The following is a 25,102-nucleotide window of genomic DNA, read 5'->3' as shown; positions in this document are numbered from 1 at the left end:
AAGGGTAACTTAGACTAGAGTGTTAGCACCAGAGACAGAGAGAAATAGATGAGTGTGCATTCTATTTACATGACAGAGTTGACAAAGCTTGCTGATGGGCTTACATGACAATGATAAATAAAAAAATATTAAATTGTTCTTAATACTATACTTAATACTATAAAACAAACTGATCAAGAAAGTATAAAATGAACAAAACTACAAAACCAGATTAGATAAACTTTGTTATATACTCAGTGATCCTTTACTTCTAAAAAACTTTATTCCTTCTAAAATACTTACATTTCTTTCAACTTCAATTAATCTGTCTTTAACTTTCAGAAGCTCTCTAGTTGTTTCTTGACTTTCTCGCTCCCACTTGTTGTCTTCACCAGCAGCTGGAGGAGAGCTCTGAACCATTCTTTCCTCATCCTGTCTCTGTTTGAGAGCCTCGTAATTCTTTTTCACCTAAAATATTATTTTAAAATATCTTGTAAAACTGAAGTATAGTTGATTTATAATATTGTTTTCATTTATTTAAAAAGGGAGAAAACATACCACCAAGGTTATATTTATCATAATTAAACTCCACAATGGTCTGGTGAATGTGAGAGTTTATTTAAAAATATAATAATATATACAATTACCATTATTATCATGATCACAATTTATGCATTGTAAAGTGCAAATGTTTTCCTCTAGAAATATTAATATACCCTGCTTAAGTGTCATGTTGCTATTATTTTGTAATTTCATATCCTTTGCTTATGATGAAAATATCACTGAAGAATAGATGAATACAGACTTGTTGCTAAGTACTAACAATTGTTTTTAGAGCTATTTATAATTGGTTTAGAGATTTCAGAGATCTCCATGTCAAGAACAAAAACTTGACACATGTATTAATTCCCCTTAAAAAGAATAACTGAAGCTGAGGAAGTATCTATCTATGTATGATCTTTTTAAAAGGATTTTGTTGCCTGGAATGACCTGTTAATAAATAAATGACTTCTTTATACAGATACTGACCCACATAAAATTACTATTATTCATTTTATAAAGAGTGAGCAATCCAAGGATATTATCTTATCCAGGGTTTTCTGGTATGATTATAACCAAATCCTACTTTAACAGAGCAAAGTCAAAACTAACAAATTGGTCATCATCCAAAATTAATGATTAACTAAATTGCTCTCTTCAACTTATTGTTATACTGAATTACTAGTTTTTCCTAGGAAATGATTATCATAAATTTCTAACTTAAACCCAAACTTTCTATTAAGACAAGGATACAGATGTTTAAAATAATTCAATGTCTAATGCAACCTCAAGAAAGCTTTATGGCTCAAACTTTGCTACTACTACTGAGTTAGACAATAATGATGTGAGATTATAGAAAATAAGATGCCAAGATAAGAGTGTCACTTAAATTTTGGCAAATGATCGAACAGATATTCTGAGATCCTGATTTTCCACTTAAAAAAAATACTTCTGACACCCTAATAATATAGATGGATAACATAATTTCCAGTCTATTTTACATTAATTTCTCACAGGCTCTTTTTTCAAGGCTTGTAATAGTTATGGACATATGTCATTATTAAGAAGGGGACATGAGAATAAAACTCAGAACCTCTCATTTTCAGTCCACTGTTCTATAAGTTTCAAAAATGGTCCTCTACCTTATATATTATTAATCAGAATCATTAATTTATGTTCATATTGAAAATGACATTTTCCATCAGGGTTTTTCAGAGACAGTGTACAGGTGGGTGTTGCCTTATCTAATTTATTAATTTAAATAAATTAAATGCCTTTTAATTGGGATGTACAGACCATTCACATTTAATGTGATGACTGACATGGTTTGGTTTAAAATTGCTATCTTGCTATTTATTTTCCATTTGTCCAACCTGTAGTTTGTTCTTTTTTCTTTTTCTGCCTTCATTTGGATTTTTTGATTCTATGTAATCTCCTTTGCTGCCATTTAGTTATACTTCTTTGTCATACTATTTTAGTGGTTACTTTATACTTATTACTCATATTTAGCTTTCATAGTCTATGTTAACTATGAAAAAACTAGAACAGTATACTTAATTAATCATATATTAAAAACTAGAACAGTATAATTTCAGTTGAATGCATGTTTATGGCAGAAAACTAGTTCAATAATAATAATTTGGAAATCTTCCACTTCCAAATGGCTGAAAGTGGAAGACAATCTCTAACTTTTAGACTTGAAACACATCATATACCAACCCATACTCAAACCCATTTATTTCCTGGCTTAGTAGCTTCATGAAATTGACTTTATTTGCAATATAGTGATACTGCATAAAGGGCAAAAATTCAGAAAAAGAAAGATGATTAATGAAATGTGGTAACAAGTTTTACTTTATATTTTTTTGGACAACACTTTATGCTGACTAAACAAAGTTCTAAAATTCCTTCTGTAACAAAAAACGTTCTGTGTTAATGTCTGAGACAAACACCAGCAATGATGGTATGGGCAAATGATGAACCAATCCTTTTCCTCTCCTGTATAAGAAATTAATCTTTGGGTAACTTTCTCTGGAAACCTGATAAAACTACAATGTTACATGCTACCAGTCAAGAAAAATGACTTCTGATTGGTAAATTGTATTTGTACTACAAGAACTATAAATACCTAATAAGAAGCTACATCTTTGGACTTCTCTGAGTATAGGAACTCTTAAATCGTAAGACTGTGAAGATCTTAAATCCATGCATTTGGAGATGTTGCAAGGGATGAGGACTGGTATTAAGCATGACATCCCAAAGCCAGAGCAGCTTTCACACAGAATGAGAATCTTGTCTTCTTGCATCTGAACTATCATCTAGTGAGAAGACGACTCTCAGACAAATATGTGAAGAGGGACACCAGATTGTGCCCTACTATTAGCTTATACTTCCCATAGTGCTCTGAATTGAACGGTTCTAAATGTAGCTTATAATACGCTTGTCAGCCTGAATGTTTGGTTGACTGTAAAACCACTCCAGGTGTGACTACAGAGCTAATAAAAGGGAGTAAAAGGCAGATCATGATTCTACCATTCTACCAAACACTAACCCTATAGAATGGGCAAGTCCCTTCAATTTCAATTCATTCACATAGGGAAATCAGACAGCAGCCCCTACCTCACATATTTCACTGAATAATTCCAAATAACACAATTAAAAAATTCAGAAAAGACCTCAAATTTTTTAGATCAAGGGCTCTCTTATACCACACATACTGCTTCCCTCTACTTGCTATCCTCACACCCATATTTTTTTTAATCTAACTTTTACCTGGATTCTCAATAGGAAAAGAGTGACAGTGAAGTGTCAAAATCACATTGAGAGTTTTTCCCAACGTAATAAGTCTGCCTCTTCCCAATTCCACTCTCACAATTCCAATATGTGTCTTCATACATATTGAGGGACATTCATACACAAAATAAGATTGAATAAGTTATAGCATATAGACAAAATAGTTTGTTATAAACTACATAACAAAGATCTGTTTAAGAATAATCTCAAGTTTAAGAAAAGGAAATAGACGAAACAGTAATAAAATTTTATGTTTCATTTTCTACTTTATATTTTCTTTCCTTTTCTACTTTATATTTTCTTTCCATTTTTTTTTTTTTTAGTGAATTTATTGCTTAAGAGAATGGTACAGAATGGATGTGTACAGCTATAGTATCTTCACAGACCAAGGTAAAAAAGCAAAGAAAATATTCAACAGATGCATAATTTTTATATCAGATCTTGCTTTACACTTTGTGGGTTTGAGTCTACCTATTTTATATTATCAATTATGATAAGTAACAATTGGAAAAAATCAAGTTAAAATGTAAATGGAGTCTATGAAAAAGTCTTGGATAAAAGAAAAAATACAACTGAAATATAAATTAATAAATCATATGAAAACAATAGAATTGATAGGATTCTAAAAAATGAACAGAGGGGTGTTTATACCTCTATATGTTTTTGTTATAAAAAATCAAAGATTAAAATTAGTGAGTTAAATTTTCAGCTCAGAAAACCAGAAATAGAACAGCAAAGTACATTGAAAGAGTGCACAAGAAAGGAAATAATTAATTTATATTTTTATTTTTATTTTTTGGGGGAAGAAAATCCTTTATAGCACCACCACCCAAACTTAACAATTGTTACCATTCAGTTGTATTTCCTTCCATATTTTTTACTGCACATTTATATGCATATTTTATTTTTTTATTTTTTTAATTTTAATTTTTACTTTATTTTACTTTACAATACTGTATTGGTTTTGCCATACATTGACACAAATCTGCCACGGGTGTACATGAGTTCCCAATCCTGAACCCCCCTCCCACCTCCCACCCCATATCATCTCTCTGGATCATCCCTGTGCACCATCCCCAAGCATCCTGTATCCTGTACCATTTCATACCAGTCAGAATGGCTGCGATCCAAAAGTCTGCAAGCAATAAATGCTGGAGAGGGTGTGGAGAAAAGGGAACCCTCCTACACTGTTGGTGGGAATGCAAACTAGTACAGCCACTATGGAGAACAGTGTGGAGATTCCTTAAAAAACTGGAAATAGAACTGCCATATGACCCAGCAATCCCACTGCTGGCCATACACACCGAGGAAACCAGAATTGAAAGAGACACATATACCCCAATGTTCATCGTAGCACTGTTTATAATAGCCAGGACATGGAAACAACCTAGATGTCCATCAGCAGATGAATGGATAAGAAAGCTGTGGTACATATACACAATGGAGTATTACAAAGCCATTAAAAAGAATACATTTGAATCAGTTCTAATGAGATGGATGAAACTGGAGCCGATTATACAGAGTGAAGTAAGCCAGAAAGAAAAACACCAATACAGTATACTAACACATATATATGGAATTTAGAAAGATGGTAAGGATAACCCTGTATGCGAGACAGCAAAAGAGACACAGATGTATAGAATGGACTTTTGGACTCAGAGGGAGAGGGAGAGGGTGGGATGATTAGGGAGAATGGCACTGAAACATGTATACTATTATGTAAGAAACAAATCGCCAGTCTAGGTTTGATACAGGATACTTTATATTTTCTGTCCAGATATCTGATAGGGAATTCCCTGGCTGTCCAGTGGTTAGGACTCAGTGCTAACTACTGGGTCCCAGGTTCAATCCCTGGTCAGTGAACTAAGATCCCACAAACTGAGCAGTGCGAAAAAGAGAAAAAGTTGACAATCAAAATTCTTGCCAAGAAAATCACTTACTGTTTTTAGTTCTTGGCGCAACTGCTGGTTGTAATTTGTGGACTCTTCTAGTCGAGCTTCTAAAGCAGCAATTTTTTCTTCTTTTATTTCAAGAGACTTCTTTAGAGTGGATTCTAATTTTGATTCCAAAAGTTTGTATCTATTATCCAAATATAAAAAGAATATAGTTCATTACTGGAGGTCAGAAAATTATTTTTAAAGATAATTTATGATTAGATACCTTACATTAAAAAGCCTTATAAAATAATCTTTTTTAAAAAAGAAACAAATTATTTTGTTCTTCCTGTCTACTCTCCCTTTTTAACTATTCCTGGTAATGAGAAAAAAACAAAAAAGCCCTGAGTATACAGCTCCAGATTACAGTCTAGGTTGTTAAAAGCAAAAATTAATGCTACAAAAAGGCATCTGGAAGATCCTAGTCTCAAAATATATCTTTTAGTTTCATAAGAATAGAATCTACAAGAAGATTAAGTGGACGGATTAAGCACATTATTAAGCATTTGTCTATGATATTAATATATGATATATTTACACAAGTACATATGAATAGTTAAGACTTAAAGCACTCTGAAGACTACCTTCAGGACATGGAGAACTTGCAGAATATTAAAAATAAAGAGGGGGGACAACATAGTAAAGAGCCAAGATACTGGTAATAGAAGAGGAAGGGGCAGATAGGTTTGAGTGTTAATATTTTAGTTATCTTTCTGATTGATGGGTTCATGAATATTTGTATTATTAAGATTTTTTTCTTTATAAAAAGGATGCCCATGAACATACACTGAGAGGGAACCACAGACTAGGAATTACAGATTAATCTATTTCTTACACCTGAGAACCTCCATGACTAAAGCAAATAAAAACCTGAAGTACGTATATGAGAAATTCTATCATACTCTGCCTCTTATTGTAATTAATTTGTGTGCATATATTTTCTGCTCAATTAGATTTTAAGTTCATTGACAACAGAGGAAAAAAATCTCACTTTGATATTGGCTTGAGTCAACAAACAATTTTAAAGCATGTAATGTGTATGACTCTGGATGTATTAAATTTGTGATGCCTGAGTTCTGACTGTCCAGGTAGAGATGTTCAGTAAGCAGGGAATAATATGCAAGTCAGCTGAGATGATGGATAGAATGCTCATGGAACGGATAAGAGGCCTAAGAACCTAACTCTAGGAAACTATATTTAGAGAGAACGCACAGGACAAAGAACTGTTACAAAGAGAAAGACAAAAGTGATCACAGGGCACTCTACCACTAAATTCACTTTGCTATATTTATACATTCAATTCCACAATTAGACTATATATTCCACAGTGGTAAGAATAAATTCTTGCTAATAAATACAATCTGCATTAATTATTCCCACAAACATTTATTATAAAATATAAATACTAGAACAGTAATGATGGTTAGGCAACAAAATACAAATTATATAATTACAAAAATTCTAATGAAATAAAATCTAGTGTATAACAATATTCTTAACAATACACACTTCTATCCCCGCTGGAATCATGTGGCCAACTGGATGCTAAACAGCAGACTACTTGAAAATCTAATTAACTGATAGACTGTATTTACCATGGGAGAATAGAAATTCTCTTCAAGCCTGTACTGAATATTTTCAAATTAAAGTATATATAAGTTAACATTTTATTCTGTTTGTTAAGCCCTAGTTTTCTACATTATTTTTCTGCCTTAATTGCTCTGCAGTCTCAAAATTAATTCTTCAGCAAAATAAATGATGTCCACTGTTCCTCAGATAGACTTAATACTCACCGGTCATCAGTACTTTGCTCATCATGTAAGAGTCGCTCTTTATTTAACCCTATCTTCTCAAGCTCATGAGTTAATTTTTCAAGATCATTATTCATTTGTTGAGTCTTCAATTTTTCACTCACCAAATCCTTATTTTAAAAGTAATGCAAAACTCACATTAGTGTTGTGAACATAAACATCAAAGAAATTCAGCCAAGATTTCATCCAGGAATACACATAATTTAAACCAGGAAAGACAGAAAGGCTGTTGCTGAACTTTTTATCAATTAAAAAATAGTCAAGCAAAAAAATTATAACGCAGTTCAAAGAGCAATGTTTTCCTTCTTCTATTTTGCTAATACTTTTTAACTTTTTAATGTTAAAAATTAAAAGGAGAAACTTATACTTGTGATTACACACCTTAGGTTTGAAAAGTGTGGGGGAAACAACATACATCCATTAACTTTTCATAGTGAACTAGAACTCTAGTGTGTATTTCTTTCATGAATATATGCTGGATACAACATATATTCTCCTATCACAAGCACCCCTCTCCCAGTGGGAGGCCTGACATTGATCTGAATAACTACGGGGAATTCTTAGAGATGTGGGGACCAGGAACCTATTGTTTATGTGTGTGAGATTGTAGAACAACAGAAAGGAAAAAGAAAAAGGATAATAATGATCCCTTTTCAACGTCTCTTTAGCAGAAAGGCAGATTTCCCAGTGCAAGCATCTGCCAGAATGCTGTTTTTTTTTAATTGAACTTAAAAGGTTATCATATATAGTAGAGCATACAGATAGCAAATAAACATTATTTGCTCTCTTCTGAGCTACACCAACCATTTATTACCAATCTACTCCTATAAATTTTAGAATCCTTCATGATACACCGATCCAACCAACTACCAATTGTTCGGTGTTGACCAGATTTGCATTCTCTTGCTTATATTCTCTCAGTCAAAATCCAAGGGACTTTGAAATCTGAAAGATCTAGATGTGAATCCAGAAATCCAAACCTACCATTTTGTTCTTAAATAAGTTACTTAATGTCTCTGAACCTCAGTTTTCTAACCTAATGGAGGTAACAGAAATAAAGGATTGGTTGTAAAAATTATCAAGTATTTGGCACATAGCCAGTATTCAATAACTAGAAATTATCACATTCAGTAAGTTTTGATCATATATTTTAATATTACTTTGAAACAAAAGTATAAAATTATAAGAAATAAGTCAGATACTACATGGATAACTTATTAGTATAATTTCTTAAAAAATACAAATTGCATTCACTTCTTAATTTAACACAAGTTGGAAACTTGGAAAATTTTTAATTCTAAATTTCTACTTTGAACCATAAATAGATTATACAAATTACCATAATAAAGCTTAAAGATGTTCTAAGTTAAAAAGATTTAAAAATTTGTGTGAAATTTAAGTAATTAACTTACCTCTCGTAATGTAACCAAAGTTTTTATATCAATAGTTGCTCTTTTCACAAGCTCTTTATTTTCTTTCTCTAATTCTTTCAGACGAACGCAGGATTCTTTATAAATACCAATCTCTTTGAAAAGGGTTTTGTTTTCTTTTTCCAAATTTCCAATTTTCACATTATTTTCTTCTAATGTGGTATCTTTTATTTCTGCTTGTTGCCGGAGTCTCTTATTTTCCTTCTCCAGTTGTTTTTTATCCTTTTCCAGTTGAGAAGTCTCTTGCTCTAATGATTTATTTTCTTTTTCCAGCTGTTCTAGTCTTTTGCTAGATATTTTTAACTCTTCTAGATTTTTCTGCAATGTTTGATTTTCCATCTCTAAGTCCTGTAGTTCACTTTCCAATTGTTGGATTTTTTTATTGCTATTTTCAAGAGCTTTCTGTAGCCTTTGATTTTCTGTATCTAAACCCTGATAACTAACTTCTAAGCGTTCTGTTTTCTTGAAAGATGCTTTCATGAGCTCTAAACCTTTCTTAAGTTGTTCTTTTTCACTTTCCAGTTCTTTATTCTCTAGCTGTAGCTGAGCCATCTTCATGCTTGCACACTTCAAAGATTCCACACTCCTTCGAAGTTCTAAGTTTTCCTCATCAAGCTGGGAATTCTCTTTTTCCAGGGATTCTAACTGAAAAGTGAGGTTTTTAAAGCTATCCAATGTTTTTTTAAACTTCCTATTTTCTCTTTCTAACTCTGAATTTTCTTGTTCTAAGGCCTCAATTTTTTCACAAGTAATTTTTAAATTGGTTATCTTTTTCTGTAACAGTTCATTTTCTTTTTCAAGATGATGCAACTCATTTTCAAGTTCTTCTGCTCTTTCTCCTTTTTCTTTATAATGTTCCAATTCTTTTCTGATTTGCCTTTTCTCAAATTCAATCTTGCTTAGCTTGCTACTTGTTTCTTTGATAGATTCATGGAGAATTTTGTTTTCTTTTTCAATGTCTTTCACCCTTGCTTCAGCACTTATCTGGGAGCGCTGCCTTAAGGAGGACACGGTTTGATTCAGATGTTCATTTTCCTGTTCTAATATTTTAATCTAATTTAGTTAAAAAAAAAAGGAGAAAATTTAAAACTTAATGGGACATGAACTAAATATTTAAAAATTACATAGTTTTCTTCCTCCAAAAACTCGCAGGGAAATCAGATCATAAAAAGGTGCTAAAATTGTCTATTTTAATTTTAATTCTGACAAATATTTACTGAGAGATCACCATGTACATGTACTGTCTTTAAATTTCATATCTTTAGGGAGTCCAAAATGTACAGGAACGGTTAAGAGAGATGAATATTAACCAAAATGATCTTCAGATTATATAGTGGTGATATGTTTCAAATTCAAATATGAGTCTAGATGAAATGTATACACATATCTTCTTAAAGATACATGCTTTTACATTCATTCAAGAAATTTCACAATACATATATACAAGAAGACCTCAGTAAATACAGTATTTGCTCTATTATATGTGTAGATATGTATATCTATGTGTGTGTATGTATGTATTTGTGTGTATTCATTTCCTAAAAGATTTCTAATTTGGAAACATCAAAATAACAATATTCCTGGTACATTTAAAAATGAAAACATCCAATTTATAGTATGGTCTATTATAATGGTAATGGTTCTTAAAATACAGTGTGTTAAACAATCAATTCTGAGAAACTTGTAAAAACAGAGATTCATGCTTAGCTCTAGAATTTTTGTTCCATCGCTCTATGGAAATGCATATTTTTACAGGTGTCCTAAGGACTAACCCTGGTGGTTCAGATGGTAAAAGAGTCTCCCCTGCAATGCAGGAGACATGGTTCAATCCCTGGGTCGGGAAGATCCCCTGGAGAAGTAGACGGCAACCCACTCCAGTATTCTTGCCTGGAAAATCCCATGGACAGAGGAACCTGGCAGCCTACAGACCACAGGGTCACAAAGAGTTGGACATAACTGAGCAACTAACACTTTCAACTTTGAGGACTATAGCTCGATAATACAAATAATTTTACTTCTAAAAACTAGAAATTTTAAAACAGCCAGTTATTTAATCTATTTGATTCTCAGTTTCTTCAAGCATAACATGTAAATGACCAATAAAACTTGAGAGCAAGTATGAAAATATACAGAACAGTTGCTGCCACCACTTCAGTGGGATCAGAGTAGAGCTGCACTTCATCCCAATTTCATTCAGGGCCTTCAATATCTGCAGTCTCATTCCACTGACACTTGGAAAGCAATTCATGCACAGGTACCATGAAATTTTCTATCAGACAACTATTAAGCACACTGACAATTTAAAAAATTCTTAGTTTTCCCTTCAACTTTTCAAAAATGCATGGGATAGAAAATGAGGTAAAACTATAGTTACGTTAAAATCTAAAAAGTTCTAAAATATTTCATTTAATGTTATTACGAAAATTTTACTTGTACAAACTTTAAAATAACTGTTGTTAATAAGTTTTAAGATCTGTTGCTTAATAAAAAAATTTATGAACCTGTCTCTCTGAATTTTCTCGAAGTGTTTCGATCGTTTTTTCAAGCTGAGCTTTTTCCTTCATTAGATCCTTGCTTAAATTCTGACAATTTTGAAGACTTTGCTTTTCTTGAATAATCTCATTTTCAAGGATTTCAACCTGGTGAAAATGAAACCACAAAACAATATATCATTAGTATTTCAAAATAGTGGAACCATGTAAAAACAAAAGCTAATCACTGAATAAAGGGTAGAAGACAGATTTAGAATAGTGAAGTTTAAGAATTTCATAGAAAAATTCAAGTAGTATTTCAAGGTAATTTTAGCAGCTATCTAAAATACACAGACATGATTATCTTTCTTGTCCTCTGCATCTTTGAAGGCAAATTTCCACTTCTAAACACAAACACAAATACAACTGCATACATACACACATGCCACAGGAAGAATACACAAAACATACTGAAAAAAACTCTCTTGGCTTGAATGGATTTGTAAAATGGAAATTTAATTAGTCAAGGAATTTAGTGCACAAGAAGGAAAAGATGAGAAAATGAGACAAGAAGGAATTTGGATTAAAAAGAGAAAAAAAGGAGACTACTAGAGAAAAAAAGATTTGAGCAAAACTCTAGCAAAGTATGAGGTTAATGAGTGTGAAAAATTCAACTTCAAAATATGCCATACTAGTGATTTCCCCATTATTATGTAACATATTCAAACCAGATAACCAAAAAAAAAAAGATTTAGACATATAAAATATTCCACTTCACATTTAAATATTACCTAAATCCTTGTAACAACAGTAAGAAACTCTAAGAAATGATATTAATATCTCAAAAGCATAAAGTCACAAATCTTATTCAATAATTCACATTAAGTTTACACAATCAGGAACCTTTAAGCTATTAATAACTAATCTGGTTCTCACATTACATACTGAAATATATGCATAGTATTTATTTAATTAAACTCATTTGCTATATTAATGGAATTCAAATGAAACATTCAGTTTACAAAAGATATACAAAGAATTAATCAAAAATTGCTGGAATCACTAATTTACTAATTAGACTTTAAAGTTAATTTCAAAATAAAAATTCCAGATTTATAGTGGCGGCAAAAAGAAAACCATTCCAAGTTCTAAATGGCCACTTCTATTTTAACACTAATTTATTGTGAAATGCTTATTTGGTTAGTGAATTAAAGATGATGCAAAGAATATTTTAAAAGAGAAAAAATCTTTCAAGAAAATCAAAGTGTCTATCTGCATTATCTAAGGCAGTGATTCTCATGGCATGGTTCCACAATAGCAGTATGAGTCTCACCTAGGGACTTCTTGGAAATGAGAATTCTTATCCCACCCTGGCCCTACCACATTAGAAATTCTGGGCATGGGGCTCAGCAATCTGTATCTTAACAAGTGCTGAAGGTTACTGTGATGAATACCTACCTATTCAAAGCTATTGGTCTAAAAACTAGGCAGATTTTTATAATCAAATCTAGAAACAGAGAATCCAAAGGAAAAACTAGACATAGCTGACACATGTAGGAGAATATTTATTACAGTATATTTTTCAGTGACCAAGAACTGGAAACAAAAGTAAAAGCACATTTTGAAGGGTATACATGATGGAGGGTATTCATGATAAAAATATCATGTACGTCTTTATAATATGATTTCTATTTATGTATACTGTGTGTATGTGTTTGTGTAGGTAGAAAGCTATGCACAAATAAGTTACTTGATCTAACTGTCCCACAACAGGAAAATAGAGTATCTCAGAGATATTGTAAGTTTGGATCAAGGCCACTGCAATAAAGTAAGTATCACAATTAAACAAGTCAAATGAATATTCTAAAAGCTATGTTTACCCCACACTGTAGTCTATTAAGTGTGCCATACCATTATGTCTAAAACAACCAATGTACATACCTTCCTTAAAAAATACTTCACTGCTAAAAAAAGTTAACCATCACCTGAGCTTTCAGCAAATTTTAATCTTCTTGCTGGGGGAGTGTCTTGCCTAGATGCTGATGGCTGCTGACTGATCAGGATAGTGGCTGCTGAAGATTAGGATGGCTATGTAATTTCTTAAAATAAAACAATAAAGTCTGCTCCGTCAGTTGACTCTTCCTTTCATGAACAATTTCTCTGTAGCATGCAAGGCTACAAAAACTTGTTTTTTCAAAATTGGAGTCACTTCTCTTAAACACAGCCACTGTTTTGTCAACTTTATATAATATTTAAGCCCTCTGTTGATATTTCAACCAACTTCACAACATCTTCAACAGTAGACTCCGTCTCAAGAAAACTTCTTTACTCATGCACAAGAAGTAACTCCTAATCCATTATAGCTGTATCATGAGATTGCAACAAATCAATCACATCTTCAGGCTCCATTTCTAGTTCTGGTTCTCTTGCTAATTTCTCCACATCTGCAATTACTTCCTCCACTGAAGCCTCTAAGTCATCCATGAGGGGTAGAATCAACTTCTTCCAAACCCCTGTTACCGTTGTTATTTTTACTTCTTCCCATGAATCACGAATGTTTTTAATGGCATCTACACTGGTAAGTTCTTTCCAGAAGGTTTTCAATTGACTTTGCCCAGACCCATCAGAGGAATCACTTTTGATGGCAGCTATAGCCTTACAAAATAAAGAGTAAGACTTCAAAGTCAACTTACTCTTTAATCTATGGGCCACAGAATGGATATTGTGTTAGTAAGCATGGAACAACATGAATCTCAATCCTAAGTCTCTAACAGAGCTCTTGGGGATCAGGTGCACTGTCAATGAGCAGTCATATTTTGAAAGAAATTTTTGTTTGAGCAGTAGACCTCACAAGTGGGCCTAGAATAGTCAATAAACCATACTGTAAACAGACATGTTGTCATCCAGGCTTTGTTGTTCCATCAAGAGAGTATAGGGAAAGTAAGTACAGAGAGAACACATTAAGCAGAATTCTTAAGGGCCCTACGATTTTTGAAACTATAAATGACCACTGACTTCAAGTCACCAGCTTCATTAGCCTCTAACAAGAAAGTCAGCCTGTCCTTTAAAGAAAAAAAAATATATTTATTTGGCTGTGCCAGGTCTTAGTTGTGGCATGCAGGATCTTTAGTTGTGGCATGTGGGATCCAGTTCCCTGACCAGGGATCAAGCCTAGGCCCCCTTCATTGGGAGTGTGGAGTCTTAGCCACTGAGACTGCCAGGGAAGAAACCTGTCCTTTGAAGCTTTGAACCTAGGCATTAATTAAACTCTTCCAGCTATGGAAGTCCTAGATGGAATCTTGTTCCAATAGAAGGTCGTTTGTCTATGCTAAAAATCTAGTTTAGTGTAGTCACCGTAATTAATTATATCTTCTGGAAAACTAAATACAGCTTCTACTTTAGTACGTGCTGTACTTTTATGTTACGGAAACATCTCTCCTTCAACCTCACAAACCAACCTCTAAAAGGTTAAAAGTTTTCTTCTGAAGCTTCCTCACCTCTCTCAGCCTTCACAGAACTGAAGAGAGGGCCTTGCTCTAGATTAGGCTTTGGCTTAAAGGAATGCTGTGGCTGGCATGTCTTCTATTCAGACCACTAAGACTCTCCATATCAGCAACAATGCTCTTTCATTTTCCAATCATTCAAAGTTCACTGAAAGTACTTTTAATTCAAGAACTTCTTTGCATGCACATCTTGGCTGACTGGTGTAGGAGGCCTACCTTTCAGTCTATCTCGGCTTAACACTCCTTCCTCACTATTTTTAATCATTTCTAGCTTGTGACTCGATTGTGAGAGTGAGAGATGTGCAACTACTCCTTTCACTTGAACACATACAGGCCACTCTAGGGTTATTAGTTGCCTAATTTCAATATTGTTGTGTCTCGGAATAGGGAGGTACAAGGAGAGGGAGAGAGATGGGGAAATCACCAGTCAGTGGAGAAGCTGGAACACCACATCACTTGATTAAGTTCACTATCTTATATGGGTGCAGTCTATGCCACGCCAACACAATTAAAATACTAACATCAAAGATCACTGACAGAGATCACCATAGCAAATACAATAACAATGGAAGAGTTTGAAAAATTGTGAGAATCACCAAAATGCGACACAGAGACATGAAGTAAACAAACGCTATTAGAAAAATAGTGCTGAGAGACTTGTTTGAAGCAGGGTTGCCTCAAACTTTCAAGTTGTAAACAACAACAACAACAGCAATTATCTGTGATGTGCAATAAAGTACTATACAATAAAATAAGGTAAGCTTGTTATTTCTTTTCAAAGTCTACCTAAATTCAGGTTTCATTATCCCTAAACTGTGGCCTCTAAATACCATTGTCGACTAAAAGAAAGAAGGGCTTTTTAGAGAAATGGCTGTGTCCAGGTCTGAAGCAGGAAATGTTTCAGAGGAACCTAGAACACTCTGTCACAGCAGACAGCAAGGAAGCTCTCCAGGAATGCTCAGGTCATGTCATAAGGATTCAGGTAGCAGCTTAAAAGAGTTGGGAGGGTAAGAAAAATGCAGTGTATTAAAATACGTGAAATATTTTTAAAATCTGTGAGTTTATTATGACACCACAACAAACTCAATAATTATCTCAGGAGGATATGAGAGAACCAATTTATTACTAGGAAACCAGTAAATAAAGGACAAGAATCAAACATTCATCCCACTTTACCCACCCTAAGAGTTGTTCCTCAGAGTAACTAACAGTGGTTTATTTTTTAACCCAGTATTTTTTTTTTTAAAGAAATTTTCCTTACAGAAACACTCTAGCTACCAAATTAAGAATGGATGATATACTATCAGGATTTTGTACCCTCTGATTAATTAAGGGATCTAAACCAATGATTTTCTATGACTACAAACATCACTTTCTTCAACAGAAAAACTACTAGGAAAGAAGAGTAAATCTATAGACTGAAAAAGACTTAAGGGACACATCAACTGATTGAACATACCAATCTTATTTGGATTTATATTTAAAAAATATTTGAATATACTTATATTCAAAAAATGAAAAAAAAATTTTAAATCATAATAGATTTGAGAAACTGAAATGCTGATCAAAAGCTATAATTTTTTAAGTGTGATATCATAACTGTTCTTTTTAAAAATTCCTTACTTTTTAGAAATTTATAACTGAGATATTTATTGGTAAGACATTACCATGTCTAGGACTTACTTCAAAATTATCTGGTGGTTGCATAGAGTATCTAGGGTAGAAGTGAGATTAGGTGTAGATAATAACTGTTGAATGAGTCGAAGAGTACATTCACTTTATATTTATATAAGTTTGAGATCTATATAATAAGTTAAAATAATATTGAGGGTATAATAAAAGTTGGAAAATAAATGTTCTATCTAAACACTATTTACTTTTACATATACCTTTTTTACATTATATTAAACAATAATTTTTATACCTTCTTACTTAGTCTTTGATTTTCTTTTTCAATTTTCAGGATTTTGGAGGTGGTGCCTTCAGCAGAATCCATAGTACTCCGAAGCTCTTCTACAGTTTTTGTCAAACTCTGATTTTCCATCTCCAACTTCAACAATCTACTTGATGTCAATTCATTCACCTCATGGCCCAAGGATTTTTGTGGTGCTGTAATATTGAAAAATATGACACTGTTAAAACTATGCTTACTCTTCACTATTTAAAATACTTAGTGTAAATACACTAAATCATCTGATCCTTAACTTTAATAAAGTTATACAAGATAGACACAATAAAAAAACAGAGATAAATACAGGTAAATCTTTAAATTCTAATGCATTCAGAAGTGGGGGCTTTCCTGGTGGCTCAGTGGTAAAGAACCCGCCTGCAATGCAGGAGACGCAGGAGATGAGGGTTCGATCCCTGGGTCGGGAAGACACCCTGGAGAAGGAAATGGCAACCCACTCCAGTATTTTTGCCTGGAGAATCCCATGAACAGAGGAGCCTGGCTACAGTCCATAGGGTCGCAAAGAGTCAGACACAACTGAAGCGACCTAGCACACACACGTGTATGTATCCACAAGCATTCTAGTGGGAAAAAAAGTACAAAATTTAGACTGAAATGACTAGACTTTTAGTCCTAATTCCATGAGAAAGCAACTTTAACCTCAATGAATCTTAGCTTACTTGGACAAAATATAGTTACTATCCTGTGTATCTAACAGAGTTACTGTGTGACTCAAATAACAAGTGTAAAGCATATTCTATGCCACACCTTCAAAGATTAAAAAAAGGAAAACAGTTTGAAGGGGAAAAAAAAAATCCCAATCTGATTCTGAGAAAGGCAAGACAGTACTATACACAGGTCACTTCCAAAAAGTCTTTCTCTAAATGGAGAATCTACTTAATTAAGTATAAAGAGCAACAAGCAGTCCATTTTGCCAAGGGAAATCATCTTTCTAAGCAGCTTTTGGAATTCTATTTTTTAAAATAAGAAAACTCAGTTTTAACATCTGGAAATGTTTTCCAGTAAGCCAAAAATAATTATTTTCTAATAACTGTATAATAGACTCATTAAATATTTTGAAGATATAAAAATATTAGGATTCACAAATGAAATATGACACTTAGAATTTATTTTGAAATCCTAGATTTCAGGAAAGGAAATGAACAGAAATACAGGAGAGCATTTCTAGGTCTGTCTACTTTGTATATGTTTGAAATCCTCCATCATAAAAATCAAACACACACACACACACACACACACACACAAACCATGTATCCCCACAAGTCATACATTCTTTTTTTAAAAATCACGTAGAGTAAAATATCTCCTAAGATTTAAGAAAGCCTCAATTCTTTCAAGTTTTTGTTCTAGTCAGCACACTGTTAATCTTTTATTAAAAGCTGGTATCATAGATAGTCACTGACTTTATAAATTTTATTAGTTGTCCATGTCTTCTTAAGTAAAACTGATTTCAATTAAACAAGATTAGGCTACAAAACATGATATGCCTTAACAAAACTTTCAATACTAGGTGCTTCAAAGAAACTTCAAGCCATCCTACAAAGAATAAAAAGGATGCATACAACACATTTTTAACATGGGAGAATGTCTATGTTATATTTTGGATGAAAAAAGGAACCCTGACTGTACATACACACTGATGATGATATATAAAATAAATGTGTGTAGAGAAAAATTCTAGAAGCAAATTTTGTGAAACGTAAAAGGCAAGAAATTATTAGTGACTTTGATTTCCTTCTTTACATTTTTCACATTCAACAAATTTTCTAGAAAGTTCCTCGTATAGTTAGAAAAACTACACTATACTAATATTCTGTTCTATGACTGCAGCAAAACAACTAATAATAATAATAATAATAAAACAGTCAAATGCTATATACAAGGTGTTCTAAAGAGCTTCATTAACAAATTCAACCCTCACAACAACCCTACCAGATAGTCCTTACTATTACTGTCCCCACCTAACAGCTGAGAAAACTCCTAACAGTGTAATTTTAACAACTTGAATAGTTAAGTTCAGTTGCTCAGTTGTGTCTGACTCTTTGCAGCCTCGTGAACTGCACCACGTCAGGCTTCCCTGTCCATCACCAACTCCTGGAGTCCACCCAAACCCATGTCCATTGAGTCGGTAATGCCATCCAGCCATCTCATCCTCTGTCGTCCCCTTCTCCTCCTGCCCTCAATTTTTCCCAGCATCAGGATCTTTTCAAATGAGTCAGCTCTTTGCATCAGATGGCCAAGTATTGGAGTTTCAGCTTCAGCATCAGTCCTACCAATTAACACCTAGGACTGATCTCCGTTAGGATGGACTGGTTGGATCTCCCTGCAGTCCAAGGGACTCTCAAGAGTGTTCTCCAACACCACAGTTAAAAAGCATCAATTCTTCGGCGCTCAGCTTTCTTCACAGTCCAACTCTCACATCCACACATGACCACTGGAAAAACCACAGCCTTGACTAGACAGACCTTTGTTGACAAAGTAATGTCTCTGCTTTTTAATATGCTGTCTAGGTTGGTCATAACTTTCCTTCCAAGGAGTAAGCATCTTTTAATTTCATGGCTGCAATCACCATCTACAGTGATTTTGGAGCTCAGAAAAATAGTCTGACACTGTTTCCCCATTTATTTGTCATGAAGTGATGGGACCAGATGCCATGATCTTCGTTTTCTGAATGTTGAGCTTTAAGCCAACATTTTCACTCTCCTCTTTCACTTTCATCATTAGGCACTTTAGTTTTTCTTCACTTTCTGCCAAAAGGGTGGTGTCATCTGCATATCTGAGGTTATTAATTTTCTCCTGGCAATTTTGATTCCAGCTTGTGCTTCCTTCAACCCAGAGTTTCTCATGATGTACTCTGTATATAAGTTAAATAAGCAGGGTGACAATATAAAGCCTTGATGTACTCTTTTTTTTTTTTTTTTACTTTATTTTACAATACTGTATTGGTTTTGCCATACACTGACATGAATCAGCCACGGGTGTACATGAGTTCCCAATCCTGAACCCCCCTCCCACCTCCCACCCCATTATCATCTCTCTGGATCATCCCCGTGCACCAGCCCCAAGCATCCTGTATCCTGTATCGAACATAGACTGGCGATTCGTTTCTTACATGATAGTATACATGTTTCAATGCCATTCTCCCTAATCATCCCACCCTCTCCCTCTCCCTCTGAGTCCAAAAGTCCATTCTATACATCTGTGTCTCTTTTGCTGTCTCGCATACAGGGTTATCCTTACCATCTTTCTAAATTCCATATATATGTGTTAGTATACTGTATTGGTGTTTTTCTTTCTGGCTTACTTCACTCTGTATAACCGGCTCCAGTTTCATCCATCTCATTAGAACTGATTCAAATGTATTCTTTTTTAATGGCTGAGTAATACTCCATTGTGTATATGTACCACAGCTTTCTTATCCATTCATCTGCTGATGGACATCTAGGTTGTTTCCATGTCCTGGCTATTATAAACAGTGCTGCAATGAACACTGGGGTACATGTGTCTCTTTCAATTCTTTTTCCTATTTGGAACCAGTCTGTTGTTCCATGTCCAGTTCTAACTGTTGCTTCCTGACCTGCATACAGGTTTCTCAAGAGGCAGGTCAGGTGGTCTGGTATTCTCTTGAAGAACTTTCCTCAGATTCTTGTGATCCACACAGTCAAAGGCTTTGGCATAGTCAATAAAGCAGAAATAGATGTTTTTCTAGAACTCTCTTGCTTTTCCCATGATCCAGCGGATGTTGGCAATTTGATCTCTGGTTCCTCTGCCTTTTCTAAAACCAGCTAGAACACCTGGAAGTTCACAGTTCACGTACTGCTGAAGCCTGGCTTGGACAATTTTGAGCATTACTTTACTAGCGTGTGAGATGAGTGCAACTGTGCAGTAGTTTGAGCAATCTTTGGCATTGCCTTTCTTCGGGGTTGGAATGAAAACGGACCGTTTCCAGTCTTGTGGCCACTGCTGAGTTTTCCAAATTTGCTGGCATATTGAGTGCAGTAGAAAACATTTAAATCTGAATTTTTTTCTTTGTAACTCTATTCACATGGAATACAATTAAAAAGTTGCACAAATGTTTTATGTAACACCTCTTGGCAAGCTCATTGGCTGAGTATCATCACTTACTATGAAGTCAATTTACATGAGGTCCCAGAACTTGGAATTAGGTTCCCAAGTGTAAAATTAGGAAAAGCCTAACAGTAATAAATATGACAAGTCATCTGCAGAAGTTACCATTTTTTAGCACCAGGCTATAAGCTCTCAGAGCCTGCTACAATAAAACAGGTATAATAATATACTGGTTTACTGAGAAATTGGGGAACCAGTCTAATTGAAATAAATGTGACTGGGGTATAATTTCAATAAAGTGTATCAGTATTAGCAAACTCAAAGTTTTAACACAAAAGGCCACATTGTATGTATGTGTCTAGCTTTAATAAAGAGGACAAGTTAATGTGGAGACAGAGACATAGAGCCAAAAGTTAAATATTTATCTGAGGTCTTTTATTACCTCCCAAGAATAAGTGGGCTTGAGCAACTGGTAGGTATAATCCTAAAATGGCGATGACACATATGGATGAAAGTAACTGTAAAGGTCCTTAAGTTGCTTTATTCTGGCTACATATTCACCAAAGAATATTCCCATTACATTCTGATGTCCTATTTAGGTTTGCCTACAGTCAAAGAACAGGCTGACCAGTAGATACGACTTTTCTGTTCTATTTAGTAGATGATTATATCTCTCAAAATACATTAATAAACCGATACCCCCACTTCTTGGGATATTAACATGAAATAGTGCCTAAACAATGGATCAAATCTGTTACTGCACTCAAAGTTGAGCTGTAAAACACACAGAGATAAGGATCGAACCCAGAATTGTGGAAATTAATATATTCTTCTGTGAAATCCTATCTAGGGAGATATCTGGTCTTCTGAGACATCTCCAGTCAAGGAAAATAAAGAACAGTAAGAAAATATCCAGAAATGTAAGCATACATACAATGTCATTTATCCATTTATCCATTTAAATAAAACAGTATCAGAAATACCTTCAGAAAGTTCACTAGTTCTAGATATTTGTTCCAGTTCCCAGCCAAGATGTAATGATTCGTCCATACTTTGCTTCTGTGCCATTTCCAAAGTCATATTTTCTTCCATTAATTCTTCAATCTTTTTTCTATCCATATCACGTTCCTTTTTTATTGGCAGAGTAGGGAGAGAAAAGAAAGCTAAGAAACAGTACAATTTCAAGCTAATATTGTATTACTTTATAAATTTCAATTGTCAGAAACTATATAAGTTAAATTTTGAGTTCCTTAAAATTTTCACAATTTGAAGCTCTTTATAATAATCAATTATATTTATTACTGCTGGTCATTAAACTGATCAGTTGTCTGACCTCCTTTTAAAGTGATTTTTGGGGACACTGAAAACACTTCTTCAGAGTCATTATATTGTTCTAGTCACATAACAAATGACTTCTGATCTAATGCTAAATTTTAGCAATAGTTGTATTTCTATAGTCTAAAAAATGTTTACACAATAGCTTATTAGGGTTTTCTGAAAAGAAGTAGAAAAATTAATAAATAATACCCCTTTGTAAGAAAGGCAGAAATTTCTTCTACTCCTGAACTTACATAAAATCAGGAGCATCTAATTTATTTAGTTCTCACTTTTCTGTTAAGACCTTAAGAACACTAGCCATCCTTATCACTATAGGGAAATCAGATGAATCTTAGAATTTTTACTTAGAAGCTATGTAATGGATCTACCTTATACACTTACCATTTCCATATCATGCAGTTTAGCCTTCAATTGTAAATTCTCTTTTTCTAATTCATGCAATTTATCAGAACGAGCTCGAGTTCCTTCTAATTGGTCTTCCAACATGGTTTTTGTTTCCAATAAAACTTGATTGTCTTCTTTTAATTCCTATAAAAATTTCAAGTAGGCTTTTATTGGTCACAAATGTTAATATGATAATTTTTAAAGTTCTGAAACATATTCTTTGTTAAAAAATAAGACATTAAGCTACCTTTATCAACAGGTCTATGCAAGATTAAAGGTACTGAGGAACAAATATAGTTGGTTTCACTTTATTTCCCAGAATATAAATTATTATGTAAACAGGGGAGGGAGATGGGAGGAAGTTTCAAAAGGGAGTGGATATATGTGTACCTATGGCTGATTCATGTTGAGGTTTGACAGAAAACAGCAAAATTCTGTAAAGCAATTATCCTTCAATAAAAAATAAATTAATTAAAAAATTATGTAAACAAATAGCACCTATATTAGGATGAGTCTACTATAATTTTACATGAAATTGTCAGGGTATATTTAAATTCTTAAGTCACAAGGATAAGGAACTCAGTATAAGTAGTCTAGATTTTTTAGATGCAAATCTACATAGAATTGGGGCTTAATTTATTTAATAAAATAGATTTAAGTTTCTCTCTACTTGAAAGTGAAGAGTTTGGGGGTTTGAGTAAAATACCAAGACTACAATCAATATTCAAGTAAATCATAAACCAAGGCTTTATCAAAAAATACTTTACATAAACATCTTAAAATTACTATGTATGTTTTGAAGACATGTTCACAAATCTATATTGCTAAGTTATATGCCTGCCGTTTATAAGCTGGTCAAGCAAAAGTATATTAAAACAATGGCACACATGAGGACCCCTGAATAGTCCCACACATGCACCCATTTAAAAAAGTATAAAAGAATTAACAAGCAGTTTATCCTTGCACTCTATTGGGTCTATTTTCCGGTAACATTCAGGCTAAGTGTTAACTTTCTCTTACAATGTTTTCACTTGATATTGCAAACTCCTTCTTTGTTATCCCCATACTGAAACTGATGAAAATCTCCTCTATTTACAGACAAAGAAGAAATCATTGAGAAAGGAAAAAAGAATGCAAGAAGTAAGATTTCCAAATTCTTGCTATCAAACTCAACTTTATGTAACACAGAATTGCAACCATTAAATAAGAAAAACTGGTTTTCTTCTAACTTGTTCATATAAAGAGACAAATGGCATTGGGGAGGTGAAGGAAGAGAGAGAAGGAGAAGAGGAAGACAGATACTAATTTTGCTTTCACTGATCCTAATTTAGTATTCTGAGTCGAGCAGCAATCAGAAGCATTCACTTCTAGGCATGAGTTCAAAATTAGGAGAGGCATATATACTTTATTTTAACTTCAAAGTCTTCCCTACCTGTAATGCTAATTAAACAAAGGAATGAAATAAAACCTCCAATGAATAGCGTCCAAAAATTCCTTTTTACAAGTCTAAACAATATGCTGATCTATCATAAAATAAGCACCTGATGGTATTGAGCAAACATGAGTTTGCTCAATGAGTTTGCTCAATGTTTTCAAGAGTTCTTTACATTTACTAAAATGCATTTTAAATGCATTTTGAAAAATCGTAACTTTTAAAGAAAAAAATTGTGAATTGTTTAAATTATGCAACATACCTCAACTCTTGCCTTATAAAATTCAATATCATGTAGTCTCTCTTTATATCTGCTGACTTCACTTTCAAGCTTATCAACTCTGACGGCCTTCTCCCGAAGTGCATCTAATTCATCTCGATACATTCTTGCAGAACGAGCATCCGAAAGCAAATTCATGTTCTAAATATAAACACATACTAATATTTAAAATATTATTCTCTATTTTCAAATTGATAATGCTTAGGTTGTGCAATCCGATGAATTTACCAAAAAACCCCAATTACTTCTGTACTTTAAAAGTATGAATTTTTGTGGGACGAGGAAGCCGAGTGGTTAAGGAGACAGACTGCTAAAAGTGTGAATTTTCTGGTATAAATATTATACCTTAAGTTATTTTTTTTATGCGATATATAAAGTCTTTTTTTTTTAAACCAAGAGTAAGAAGTATTTTTAAAATATACACTTCTATACAAATATAAAAACACATGCATACATACAAGTTTTTATATATAATGTTCACTACTAAGATTGTAAAAAATATTCAGGACATTTTAAAATAAGTAAATCTCTTCACATAACTATTTGCAATGAATTTAAGGTTAAAAGCTAACTTCAAAATACAAGATAGTAAAAATATAGACGAGGCAAACTACTACAAAAGTTGATCATTAGTTACTTTAAAGAAATGTTTCCATCCAGATATGTTATCAAAATCCTGCTGAGTTTTTAAATACCTCCACATGAATGATTACTTGCATATGATTAGTATACATCTCTACATCATTTGAAATAAATATTAAAATTCAAACTTTAAAAAGTCCTCCTGCAATCCTTTGAATAACAATAATTGAAGCATGATCCAGAGACATCTGAGGGTCTCTGAAAGCCTTCTGGGGAGTTCATCAGGTCAAAACTATTCTCATAATGATACTAAGACAGTACTTGCTGTTTTCACTCTCATTCTCTCATAAGGTTACAGTGGAACTTTCCAGAGGCTACATATATGGCATGTTATTAACTTAACAGACTGAATGCAGAAACAGATATAAAATCTAGTAGTCTTCAATTAAGGAAGGCATTAAATAAAGAGATTTGCAAAAATATAAAAGATTACTATTCTTCTAATTTTTCTGTTGTTTTGGAAAATAATGGTTATTTAGTTACCATATAATTTTTATGTTAACATGGAATGGGCTGAGTATTATTTTC

General features: G+C 33.3%; 1 protein-coding gene across 14 annotated transcripts in view; it reads right to left on the bottom strand.

The window, feature by feature from the left end:
• The window catches only part of CCDC88A (coiled-coil domain containing 88A), a 120,676-nt gene that overhangs the window by 35,274 nt on the left and 60,300 nt on the right, over positions 1 to 25,102 (bottom strand). For all 14 annotated transcript variants that reach the window (XM_042246141.2, XM_004005941.5, XM_042246142.2 and 11 more), the window contains exons 10-18: positions 23,915 to 24,073; positions 22,218 to 22,364; positions 21,482 to 21,626; positions 16,386 to 16,570; positions 10,989 to 11,126; positions 8,470 to 9,540; positions 7,040 to 7,167; positions 5,253 to 5,391; positions 283 to 447 (exon numbers count right to left, since the gene is read on the bottom strand). In XM_042246141.2, coding sequence (XP_042102075.1) covers positions 283 to 447; positions 5,253 to 5,391; positions 7,040 to 7,167; positions 8,470 to 9,540; positions 10,989 to 11,126; positions 16,386 to 16,570; positions 21,482 to 21,626; positions 22,218 to 22,364; positions 23,915 to 24,073 — 2,277 coding nt within the window. The remainder of the gene's footprint in view (positions 1 to 282; positions 448 to 5,252; positions 5,392 to 7,039; positions 7,168 to 8,469; positions 9,541 to 10,988; positions 11,127 to 16,385; positions 16,571 to 21,481; positions 21,627 to 22,217; positions 22,365 to 23,914; positions 24,074 to 25,102) is intronic.

Source organism: Ovis aries, chromosome 3, assembly GCF_016772045.2.
Source record: "Ovis aries strain OAR_USU_Benz2616 breed Rambouillet chromosome 3, ARS-UI_Ramb_v3.0, whole genome shotgun sequence".
Taxonomy (NCBI): Eukaryota; Metazoa; Chordata; class Mammalia; order Artiodactyla; family Bovidae; genus Ovis; species Ovis aries.
The sequence above is the reverse complement of the archived record's forward strand: the minus strand, read 5'-3'. Positions and strand labels throughout refer to the sequence as shown.